This window comes from Peromyscus californicus, unplaced genomic scaffold (assembly GCF_007827085.1).
Source record: "Peromyscus californicus insignis strain IS unplaced genomic scaffold, ASM782708v3 Scaffold_18__1_contigs__length_77618521, whole genome shotgun sequence".
In the NCBI taxonomy this organism is placed as follows: Eukaryota; Metazoa; Chordata; class Mammalia; order Rodentia; family Cricetidae; genus Peromyscus; species Peromyscus californicus.
In genome coordinates this window covers 715,501-727,631 of record NW_026294480.1, presented here as the reverse complement: position 1 = coordinate 727,631, position 12,131 = coordinate 715,501, and the positions used below count along the sequence as shown (strand labels likewise).

The 12,131-nt window shown below is 51.2% G+C and overlaps 1 protein-coding gene across 4 annotated transcripts in view; it reads left to right on the top strand.

Moving 5' to 3' along the window:
• Window positions 1–12,131, top strand: part of Slc12a7 (solute carrier family 12 member 7) — a 91,599-nt gene that overhangs the window by 54,334 nt on the left and 25,134 nt on the right. For all 4 annotated transcript variants that reach the window (XM_052742895.1, XM_052742894.1, XM_052742897.1 and 1 more), the window contains exons 2-6: window positions 5,112–5,206; window positions 5,622–5,744; window positions 9,388–9,534; window positions 10,893–10,947; window positions 11,599–11,729. In XM_052742895.1, the coding sequence (XP_052598855.1) occupies window positions 5,112–5,206; window positions 5,622–5,744; window positions 9,388–9,534; window positions 10,893–10,947; window positions 11,599–11,729 (551 nt within the window). The remainder of the gene's footprint in view (window positions 1–5,111; window positions 5,207–5,621; window positions 5,745–9,387; window positions 9,535–10,892; window positions 10,948–11,598; window positions 11,730–12,131) is intronic.

Here is a 12,131-nt window from a genome sequence, read left to right as displayed (position 1 = left end):
TCTGTGGGACCTACAGTCTGGCTAGTGGCATGGTAGGAATACCCCACTGATGCATAGGGTCAGGAGTGCTATTGTCCATCTGTCCTTTACTGTGATGTGACAGCTGTGACCCTTACTCAGCTGGGCCTGTCCCACTAGGCTGTGTGCCCCCACTGCCTCCCAGCCACAGGCTCCAAAGGCAGTTCTTCTAGCCTGACCATTGGTCTGCACACGGTGGTGTGTTGCAGCCGGTCTCCATGGCTGCCTGTGTGTCTGTGCTCCAGTCGGTTGGTGAGTAGATGGCCTTAGACGTGGTCACAGGAGACTGTCCAGATGGTGCCTCTTGACGTGTCACTGACATTTCCTGGCTACATTTAGTCTCAGCGTCCATCCCCCTGCCTTCGCCCTGCAGTTGATATCTCTCCTGAGATGGTCTAAGTGGAGAATGAGCTAGAGTGCCCTGCTTTGTGGCCTGTCCGCTGACAGAGCTAGGATACTGTACACGTGTATGCATGTGGTAACATGTACACACACTCTGAAAAGCCCAGAGTTTCACTCATACTCAGATGTGTCTCACCTCAGTGCTCATCTGCCCCCCCCCCCGGGAGAAACTGGTCTCCACTGTCCATAGTGTGTGGGGTCTGCTAAGTTTATATCACATTTATCAGAAGACATGGGGTGCTGTTCTAGAATGATTTGCCCATACTCTGTGAAGAAGGAGCTTAAGGATGAGGATTCTGTGTTTGGTTATAGTGTTTTGGGGTGGTTAGCATAATATTTATGTGAGTTCAAAGTTAGGTTATACCTCTTTGCTTTGGGGCGACTGTGCACACAGAGAGCAGATATTCTCATCCAGAAGTGTAACAGAGCTGAGTGGGGGATTATGGAACTTTCCAGAAGGAAGGCAGGGCTTGACAGAGTATGCCTAGGTTGTGGAACCATCTCTTGTCCTCATAGCTGGAACCCTTGTAGTCTGGAAAGAGGTGAGGACAGGTCAGCCCAGGAACAGAAGGACCGGGTGGATGCTGGCAGTTCACTCCCTTGAGAGTCTCATTTCGAAGTATCTTTGTGCTTCACTAGTGAGTGTGTGTGTCTATCTCTGCTTGACTACTCAGACAACTACATGGTGGTCAGGGTACAGGGAGGAAAGACAAACATGTAGTGCCCCCCACCCCACCACCTGGCCATTCTTAGAGCTTACGGCATCCAGCACCCAAAAGCCCAGTGTGGCTAAGTGGCTTTGGGAGAGGTTTGGAGTACTTACCCTGTCAAGGCCCTTGGCCCTGCATGTCCTTCCTTCCTGGAACATCAGTGGGTTCTAAGCTGTCAGTGGGAAAGCCATATGCTTATTTGGGTGGCTGTAGCTGCTAGATGGCAGAAGATACCTCAGCCTGAGCATCATTTTCCCTGTTGAAGGGACCCTGCACTGATTGGGGAGGAGCCACTCTGGGGAAGGGGATGTACATTGATTGAAATATGCCTGTCTCTGAGAATGACACCATGGGAGCTGTGGTTAGGGACCCTGTGCCCGGTGCCTTGACTGGTGTTATGTGTTTCTATGGGAAAGGGGCCCATGTGGGAACAGAGTGACCTGGGGGAAGTTCCACCATCCCTCCATTGTGCAGTCCTGTGCAGAGCAGTCCTGCAGGAGACCTGGTTCTCCTGGGCTTCCCAGCATCTCTTGCTACAAGTCCAGTGTTAGGAACTCCCTCAGGCTGCTAACCATTTCAGTGAGTCCATTTCCTACCGTACATTTCCAGTTCTGTTCCTAGGGTGTATGGCCTGGCTTTGTGCCCTCTTTCTGTATGGCAACCCATACAGAGAAGTGTCTCAGTAGGAAGCTGTGGGACGGAGCTTTGGGAGTCATTCTGAAGATTTGAGCTACATTGTTCTGCTCTCTGCTGGCCAGGGTCTCTTACACCTGGTGAGTTGCTGCCTTGCCATGATCCACCTGCCCTGTGTCCTTTGTATCTGCTACATGTAAGATTTGATGCTGGTGAGACGAGGAGACTCCACAGTGGGGACAGCTGAGAGTACAGGCTCTTGCCTCCGGATGGAAGGGGACTGATTTGCATGGTGCTGGCCTGGTGTCTCTGTTTGGTGACAGGTGTGGGTTTGATGGGTACCCAGGGAGGTTGTGCCTTGACTTACAAGCTTTCACTTGAGTGCAAGGCTCTGCATGGTTATGCAAGGGTGAGCATGAGCATGTATGCATAGTGGATCTGCAGACCTCACTCTACTCCAGCTTCCTGGTCATCTAGTAAAGGACCAGCCATGTTTTCAGTTTCAGTCCATGGTATGGAATACAATCCTGTCCCCTCCTACTTGCTCTGAGGTCCTGATGTGAGTGGAACTTGAAGGGTGTGAAGTCCCCACTAGGGAGAATAGACAGTGTGTACAGAACACACAGGGTATGCAGGGCTGATCTCTAGGTGGGGCCGTGCCTTGCTTATTTACATCGCTCTGTGTCCCCAGAGCCCCTGTCCCATCAGACGCTGCAGAGCGGCATAGTATGGCTGTGTTCTCAGCTGTCTATACTGCCCCATGAATTCTCTGCAGAGGACTGTCATCGTAGTTCTGTTCCTGCCTTACTGCAGTTCCTTCGTGATCTCTGGGGGAGGCTCAGGGCCATGAATTAGGACAGCTGGGGACACCAGGGGAACTTGTAGCATCTGGGTGAGTACTGATGAGGGGAATCTCTGATTGGAACAAAGCTGTGGGCCCTAACAAAGGTTTCTCCTTCTGCTTTGGTTTTGTGTATATAATCAAATGCCACATTTTCGGGGGCCTACTTAAATTCAGGGCAGGGCACTTTGTGTTCCTTTGTTCCCTGAGCCCTGATGACCTTGATTATTGGAGTTTGTGACTAGGGCCTGGGTCAGGTGTATCCTGAGACAGAAAGGGCCTAGTGAGCTTCAGGGAACTGCGTCAGACTCTTCTGTTCAGGTGCCACCCAGATTGGTGGTAAGCCATGGTCTGAACTAGCTAATAGGGTAGGAGGTGTGTGGGGGCGTGTCCGGAAGGCCAGCATAATCCATTGGGATTTGAGGAATTTGAAATTCAAAGCTCTTGTCTAAACAAAACAAAACAAACCTTGGTGTGTGTGTGTCCTCCCTCAAAGAGGACTTTAGTCCTTAATGGGGCCAATCTGTTCGTGAAGTTCTTAGCTTTTAAGGTAGTTGTCCACAGAAGTATCACACACATAGTTTGTGGAACCTGAAAGTGGACATAATGTAACTTGCTGCTCTTCAACTGGAGGCTGTTCAGAGTTCTTTTTACCTAGTTCCTCCTTCCAAGTTGTCACCTTGGAAAAGTCCTAGTAAAGAATCATTGCCCTGTTCCCATTGCCCTGCCATCTCAACACCACGACTTCAGGGAGAGGTCGCCCACCAGAGGTTGCCTTCTGGTTCCTTCCTTCCTCAAGGATGCTCCCTTTCTGCAGACTTCTGGCTGCAGTACCTTGGGGTCTCTGCTTATCCCTCAGTAGATGCCCTATAGTACTATGTCCTCTGTGGCTGAACAGATGTCTACATTCTTGGGCATCTGGAACATGAGATATCCAGGCCATGTGTCCAAGGCCTTGGTACTCTGTGCAGGAAACAAAGCCCCCTAGGTGTGTTCTCCTCTCATCCCAGGGCCATAAGATTAAACTGGTTACTGGACCTGCCTGTCAAGGGTCTTGAATTGATTCTGGACATGTAGAGGAAGCAGAACTGAGGACCCTGCCTGATGAGGGTAGTTGTACAAGGGCCTCCAAGGGTTAGGTACCAAGCTACAAACTTCCTTGTAAGGTACTAGTGTAGGCTACACTGTGGGGCCTAACCTTTGGCCTCACCCTGTCCCATCTCTCTCCCTGTTTGCCAAGGTTGTTCTTGATTTCTTCTGTCCCATCTTACCTTTTCCCCTCCACTTGTTCCTACTCCCCAGACTCCCGAGGCTGCTTGTGGCAGCTGTGACTTCTCTGTATCACCCCCACAAGATGTTTGAAGCCAGTTGAGCCATTGTCCCTGGACCATGAAGCCCTCCTCTGTGGGACCCTCCTCCCATGAGGATCCACCTTCCCTGTTTGGTCCAGCTTGGCCTAGGTTTGTAAGTGACTACATACTGGGTACCCAAGCTGATCAGCCTTGTTCTGAGCTCCTGGAGGTATCAGTAAGGCCATATCCCAGGACATATCTCCATCCCATCTCATGTGTGGAAACTGAGGCAGAGAGGACTAGTCTAGGAATCTGGCAGCATGAGGCATGCCCTGTGTGCCAAAGGCTATGGAGTCCCTTGGAGGCACATCTCTGCGAGGACCTTCACATGGAAGGAATTAGAAAAGAGTCCTCTAACTACTGACTTGGCCACTCCCTGCTCATGACCTTTATGGCATGGGACTGGCTGTGCTGAAGTGTTGGGGCTGGGGACCTGTGATTCAGGACAGGTGTCCTTCCCAGAATCATGTTGAGCTATTCAGGTGGCCCCTGGGAGTGGATAGGGTAGGCAACTTCAAAAGTCAGAAGCAAAGCAAGATGTGCCCAGGTGTTGGCATCCTGCCACCTGAGGACACAGGAAGGCTCGTTGTGGGTGGTCTGAGAAGGCTGACTGTGTGGCCATGCTTGCCTCTTGGGCTGAGAATCCCAGCTGTCTTGTGGTCAGGGATCCTGACCAGCCACTGTTCTGTGCAGTTTGGGTGATGATACCTCTCCTATTCCACACATAGTGGCACATTGGGAACAATTGACCCTGGAAGCCAGTGTTCAGCCCTGGGCTTTCAGGTCCCACAACAGAAAGTGCAAGGAAACCTTTCGGTTTCCTTCTGAAATGGTGGGGTACGCAGGGAGGGCCAGCAGGTGCTGCTCAGCAAAGGTACCAGCCCTACTAATGGGGATAGACTTTGAGCCCTCATGAGTAGGCAGTAGGACAAATGGACTGATGCTTGATTTTACACTAAATTGCCTGTGTTGGGACACAGAGACACTTGGAGGACATGGACGCATGGGCAGAAAGAAAGCTTGGATGAATGTGTTTAGCTGAGCCACAGGTGGGGACTGATGGCCATGGGAACAGGTGCCTGATGCCTGCCTCCCAGAGCTGCATGCTCGGCTTCTGCCACTTCTTCCTGAGACATACCTGACTGTCTTCCACAGGAGATGGAAACCCCAGGGAGAACAGCCCATTCATCAATAATGTGGAGGTGGAAAGAGAGAGCTACTTCGAGGGGAAGAACATGGCACTTTTTGAGGTAATTTTATTTTAGTTTCTACACAAAGAAGTGACTTTCATGTGGAACAGTAAAGGCGCAGTCGTCTCCTGAATCCTAGGCACGGGCAGCCTGGGCCCTGCTGGAGGTGCAGGATGCTTCTGCCTGAGATCCACTCAGCCAATTATCTATCCCTCATAATCGAGCTGCAACTTGGGCAGGTGCATTTCCTATAGTTCCTGAAGCCTTGGGGAGTCTCTCGGAGCCCCTGACTTCTGATTCCAGACCTGCTGGGGAGGTGTCTTGGGGTGCACAGATCTGGGGGCTTCATATATCTTGACTGTGGCTCTTAGGCCCCACATAGCCCTGGAACAGAGGTACCTGCTGGGCCAGTGACCTGCTGCCCTGGGATGTTGATGAACCTGGTTCCTACCTATCTGATGCTTTGTACCCATAGGAAGAGATGGACAGCAACCCCATGGTGTCGTCACTGCTGAACAAGCTGGCCAACTATACCAACCTGAGCCAGGGTGTGGTGGAGCATGAGGAAGATGAGGACAGCCGGAGGCGGGAGATCAAGGTACCTGTGCTGCCCTCTATGTGGATAGCAGTCTTGGAACTTTCTAGTCGGAGAACACCCTTGCTGGGCTTTCATATCACACCTACTTTTTTCCTTCTTGAGGCTTGGCCATTCTTCATTTTTCTAGTACTGTGTCTCAATGGACACTGTGCTTCTGGGTGACCCTCAAACTTGGATGAGGAAGAAACAAGGTCCTAGAGGTGCTGTGCAGGCTGCCCTGCCCACTGTGAGCAGGCGTCTGTGGGGCCACATAGCTCCAGAGAGGAGAGGAGAGGCACTGAGCCCTGCCTGAGATCTGACGGAGCACTGACCTTCTGTTTCGTTTTATTTATTATTTGGTTGTGGTGTGTTTGTTGAGACAGTCTCACTCTGTAACCCAGCCTGGCCTGGAACTCACTATGTTGTCCAAAGTTGGCTTTGAACTCACAATAGTCCTCCTATTGAGAGTACAAGTGTGTGCTACTGTGTCTGGCCTAAACCTTCACTAAAGACTTTGGTTTTTATTCTCCTTTTGTGCCACTTCCCAAAGGCCCCTGCTTTCTCTGGAGGGAGGAGTCCAGTGCTAGTGAACACAGATGAAGGTGTTCATTCGTGTGACACCTGCCAAGGGGCTGACAGCCAGCTCATCTGCCCTCCCCCTGTATCCACCTGTTTGTCACATCAGCTGCTTCCTAGGTGCTTCCCGTGAGCCAGTGCCCAGCCTGACTGTGGCTCCAAGGATCAGGCCCCAGAGTTGCCTTAGCTACCTCCTTTCCCTCCTGGTGTGGGCACAGCAGAGTTAGTTCTGTGTTGTAAGTCTTCACAGTGTTCACTGCTTTTGAGACTATTCATATCTGGGGCCTCGTGGGTTTGGGGACAGGGCTGAGGTTAACAAGGGCATGGGCTGTCTTCCTGCCAGTGGAGCAGTGGCTTCCTCAGAAGCTCTCTGGTCCATGCTTCCTCCTGCCCCTCCCAGATGCTCTGGGCATCCTTAGCTGACGCCGCTGAAGTGGCAGAGTCACAGCTTCCCAGATGTGCTGAGTTCAGGGCCGCAGTGGTAGGTCTGTCACTCAGATGCATTATTGGGGCTTCACTTGTGCTCCCATCACTGCCTCATGGCCTACAGGCTCAACCCCAGGCCTTCCCTGTCCGTCTGTCCATCTCTTTTGTCTGCTGGAATTTGTGTCCAAGGAGAACTTGGCCTACGCCAGGGAATAGACACTGGTCTGAATGCATCTTAGAACTGACCCTCAGCCTCAGCTCTGCTCTACCAAGGCACTGCTCAAGTTGACCCACAGTTTAGTTCTTCTTACCCAAGAGTGGGGCCCAGCAGGCTTGGCTCCCCCCCCCCCCCCCCACACACACACAGGGCATCCAGGTTTGGGGAGATTGTACTCAGTATGCCTTAGTGTATTTTACCCCAACCCAACATACGACAGTTCTCTGCTCAGTGTTTCCCTTGGGGGCAGGGCTTCTGGACTGGATTTCACTTGATGAAGTATTAGGCCCACAGCAGAGGTGCTTATCTTGGTTGGAAGTGAACAGCTGCCCTACTTAGGGATCTATTGGGTTGACAGGACAGGAGGAGTGGAGTCTGACCCTGGTGTCTCCTTTGATGTCACAGAAGCTTGTCCCCAGAGACAGGCATCACTTTCCTTTGAACTGTCTTCTGGACTATAAACGGGTTCCCTTCATCTAAACAGAGCTGAGAGTTCAGAGCAGACCAGAGTAGAAGGATCTGGGACCCCCGGGCACTAGGATATTGGGGAGACAGCTAGCTCCTGAGCCTGTGTCTCAGTGGGATCTGAAGCTAAGCCGCCTGATCTGGCAGCCGCTTGTGCACCTTCAGGCTACCCAGCAATGGCCTGCCCACACAGATTGTTTCCTGCCATGCTTCTATTGGCTGTCGCTAATGTTCACTCACACTGTGGTCTTTAGTTCTTTAATTTAACTGAAAAAAATCCAAAAGACAGGTTGGAGAAAGTGCTCAACAGGTAAGGGCGATTGCTCCCTGTAGCTAGAGTTTTCCTGCCTGGCCCACAGTCACTCAAACCCGACCAAGTAAACACAGAGACTTATTTTGCTTACAAACTGTATGGCCGTGGCAGGCTTCTTGCTAACTGTTCTTACAGCTTAAATTAATCCATTTCTATAAATCTATACCTTGCCACGTGGCTCGTGGCTTACCGGCATCTTCACATGCTGTTTGTCATCATGGCGGCTGGCAGTGTCTCTCTGACTCAGCCTTCCACTTCCCAGCTTTATTCTCCTCCTTGTCCCGCCTACACTTCCTGCCTAGCCAATGGCCAATCAGTGTTTTATTTATTGACTAATCAGCAACACGTTTGCCATACAGAGCATCCCACAGCAGCTCCCTTCCAGAAGATCTGTGTTGGGCAACTCACAGCCATCTGTACCTCGATTTCCAAGGGGTCCAATGCCCTCTTCTGCCCTCCATGGATACTTGCACTCATGTGCATATACCAACACATATATACATTCACATAACATAATTAAAGGTAAAAATAATTCTTAAAAAGTTCCAAAAGCATTTCTCCATCTGCCAGCTTGCAGAATTCAAACCCACAAAGACTTCTGTCCCCTAGAATGCATTGTCCAGACTTCAAAGGCAGGGAGGACATAAGCTCAAGACTTAGGTTTCCTTCTTCTTATTATATCCCTCCCTTCAGTGTGAACCTTGCTGCCCACTGGCCTTGGGCTCAGGGCTAAAGTCTCCAGGTTTTCAAACCCAGAGCTTTCCACACGTTCTCTGTCTTCCTGTGAGATCTCTGGTCTCCAGTTAGTGTAACTCAGGCTGCCCTGGCCTGGGTGGCTCTCTCAGTGGGAGGGCCCTGTGCGGGCCTGAGCTGCCATCCTGTCCTTTCAGGTGATGGTGGTCAGTTTGTTCTCCTTGGAGTCAGCTCTCTGACTAGGTATAACCGTTCAGTACCACTCTTCAGCTGCTGGGCTCTCCCTGCCTGGTCTCAGGCTGTGTGACACCCCATCAAACTTCTGTGTGAGCACTGCTCTGTGGCAGCCTTGTGATCATCATCCATAGGGAATGTGCTCAATCCGATCCTCCATGTTCATTCTGTGTTCACCTAAACTGAGATGCGCCTCCTTTGTTTTGGAGTCTGGCTTCTCAGCCATTGTGTCCCCAAATCTCTAGTCTGTTCCCTGTCATATTACACTGAAACTCTTGAACTTTACAAACAGCCTCACCTGTGTCTAGCCCCTCCTTGGCCTCCTCTCTTCCATGCCTCAGGCTTCCAGGCGCCAAGGCTTAGGCCCCTAGCTTGCCTCATAGATACAGCAGGGATCCTATCTTGCTGTTCCAAACTTCCCACTCTGATTCTTCTCCCCAGTGGGAAAGAAGAGCCAGGAGGCTTGTCCCTGTATCCTGCTGAGTATGGTTTTCCTCACCTCCAGCTCAATGCCCTAGACGACTGGGGACCTCTATAGAACCGTGGAACCTCATCTTGTATGGGACATGGGTTTTTGTCTGACATCTTTGCTATCCTTGTAGCTTCACTGTATGGCCACTGTGTTCCTCCCTGGTTCCTCTGCTCCTGTAACCTGCAAACAGAAACACGGGGTAGGGTTCCAGCCTGGGTTACTGGGTACAGGCTGTGAGCCTCCCTGGACACATCTTTCTCTGTTTCAGGCCCCCCGCATGGGCACCTTCATTGGAGTCTACCTGCCCTGCCTGCAGAATATCTTGGGTGTTATCCTTTTCCTGCGCCTGACCTGGATTGTGGGGGCAGCTGGCGTTCTGGAGTCCTTCCTCATCGTGTCCATGTGCTGTACCTGTGTGAGTGTCCTCAGCTAGTCCTGGGGCAGTGTCTGAGGAGCTGGTCCTGGGGGCCCTGAGAGACTCCTATTGGGAAATCCAGATCTGTGCTCTAGGTTCCTCTCTAGGAACTACTGAGGACTTGGGAAGGATGGGCTGGCCCGTCTACCTTCGCAAAGGCCAGGTTTCCACTAGTTTGAGGACCTTATTTAGCTGTATCTCTATAGGGGTAGCATTTCTACATCTGGGGACACCAGGGGCCGAAGGCTGAGTCGGGGCAGGTGCCTCTTACTAGGCTTACAAGACTAAACCCTGCAAGGATCATGGGCATTTTCAGGGCTCTGTTGTGGAGAAAGGGACACAGGTCTGTAACTTGTTCGAATCCAGGCCTGAGAGCAGTGGAATAAACTCAGAACTGACTCATCCCTGTCTCTAGCGTGTCTCCTTACTTTAGTGACATTTTTTGTCGTGGCCTGGTTTACCTTTTGTTGTTGCTCATAGCCTATTTACCTTTCTCTGGTGAGAAGTTTAAATTTGTTTTAGTTACCCAAGTGTCCCCTGAAAGGATGAGTCCTTTCTGGAGGAAATTCAGATAATATGGTTGAATGGGAACCCCTTTAACTCCTGCCACAGGCCACCTGACCACTTATTCCCTGATAGCTCATACCTGTGTGTCTGTCCTAGGCTACCCACTGTCCTTTGACTGGTCATTCCTTGTGGCTACCTGTTCACCTGTCCCCTGACTGGTCAGTCTGTGTTGTCACTCCAGGCCACCAGCTCATGCTTCCCTACTCACTTCATGTGTCTGCCCTGTCATGGCCACCCAAGGGCACTTGCCTATACTTCCTGACTGGTCATTCCATGTGGCCACTCCAGGTCGGTCCTCTGGTTGCTCTGTGTGGGCACTTCCGTCTACTCAGTTCATTCATCACCCGAATGCCACTCTGTGGCTATTGACACTCCTGATACCCACAAATACTCCTGATACCCACAAATAAACTTTCTTGAGCAGAGAGTGTTTCCTGGAGATAAGGTGGATGCAAGATGAGGTCCCCTGTGCCCTGTTAGATGTACATCTAGATAAAGTATCCACCTTGTGCCTCATGGGTTAGTAGAGACATAATTGGGACTCCTTAGGGTCAGGCACTTAGGTGAGGTTCAGCTTTCAGGGCTGTGCTGGGCAGGGTCTGAAGCCTGTGTTTTCTTTGACTTTTGGGAAAGGATTTGTGGGTTGGGTAAGGAAAGGACTGAAAGCCAAGACACCTGTCTTTACTGGTCATTTAGCACCTCCTTTGAGGTCAAAAGCCTGCAACCTCAGGCTCAGCATGCTGGAGAATCTTGGGGCACACATTTCCTGAAAGAACTATCTTTCTTTGCAGACAATGCTGACTGCCATCTCCATGAGTGCCATCGCTACCAACGGTGTGGTCCCAGGTGAGGGTGCCGGCGCCTGTGGCTCTTGAGTTGGTTTATTGATGTTTTCACAGTACAGAGCTGCATGTGTGTGGTTGCCGTTCCTGCCCCAGGCTCATGGTGACAGTGACATTAATTGTTTGCTTCAGGATGGCACTGGGGTATTGTGCTTCCCATGGAGAGAAGAGAGTGGCCCTCTCCCCAGAGGTCCTGCTGTAGACACACCCTCTGCCTGTCCTCTGTTGTGAGGACAGAAACCACATCCTAGAGATGGACACAAAGCTCTATGGAGTGCAGGTTCTTCTGAAACTATGCACTCTTTTAGCTAGCGGTGACATTCCCAAGCACTCCTGCTTTGTCCTCAGCATAAAAGAGTTGGCAGACCTGTGCCAGTGTCTCCCCTGTAACCGTCTGAAGGCACAGCAAGTTTTTCTGAAGACAGATGAGGTACTGTGCCTGCCTGTATCAGACAGTTCTCATCACATCACAGCTGCAGTGTGCCCATGGGCAGCGTAGACATGAACTCATTGCCCAAGGCTTCCTAGTGGTTCTGATTTGAAGGAAGACTAAAGCTGCTTGTCCCTTCATGGGAATACCTTTTTTGCATGAATGCTCAATGTTCATAGTGAATGGCACTTCCTGACCCGTGTTTTCCTTGGGCTATCTTTACAGCGGGAGGCTCATACTACATGATTTCTCGTTCACTGGGGCCTGAGTTTGGAGGGGCTGTTGGCCTCTGCTTCTACCTGGGCACGACGTTTGCAGGTGCCATGTACATCCTGGGTACCATCGAGATCTTCCTGGTGAGTTTATCTGTGGAAGTCTTCCTTACACAGACACTTTGCCTGTGAGCCCATTTGTGCTCTTCCCTCTGACTGTCCTCTACCCTGCTGCTCTGGACATCTGGGCTCTCAAAGCTGCTATCTGAGGGTCTGGGTCCTTGATGGGTGAGACCTCATAGTCTGCTATCTTAGGAGGCATGGGCTTGTATAACTCCTTGAGCAAGATTCTAGCTCTTTAAGGCAAAGCAGGCCTGCTCAGCACTGGTCCTTATAGCCTGGCACTCAACTCCCTTTGCAGAAGGACTTCCTTCCCTGCATTCAAGTTGGGCTTGTGCTCAGTGTCGGTGGGCTTTGTAAAGTAAGTGTCTGTCTGTGGTCTATCCGCCCCCTACACCCCCCCGTACAGTATGGTCAGCCTTGGAG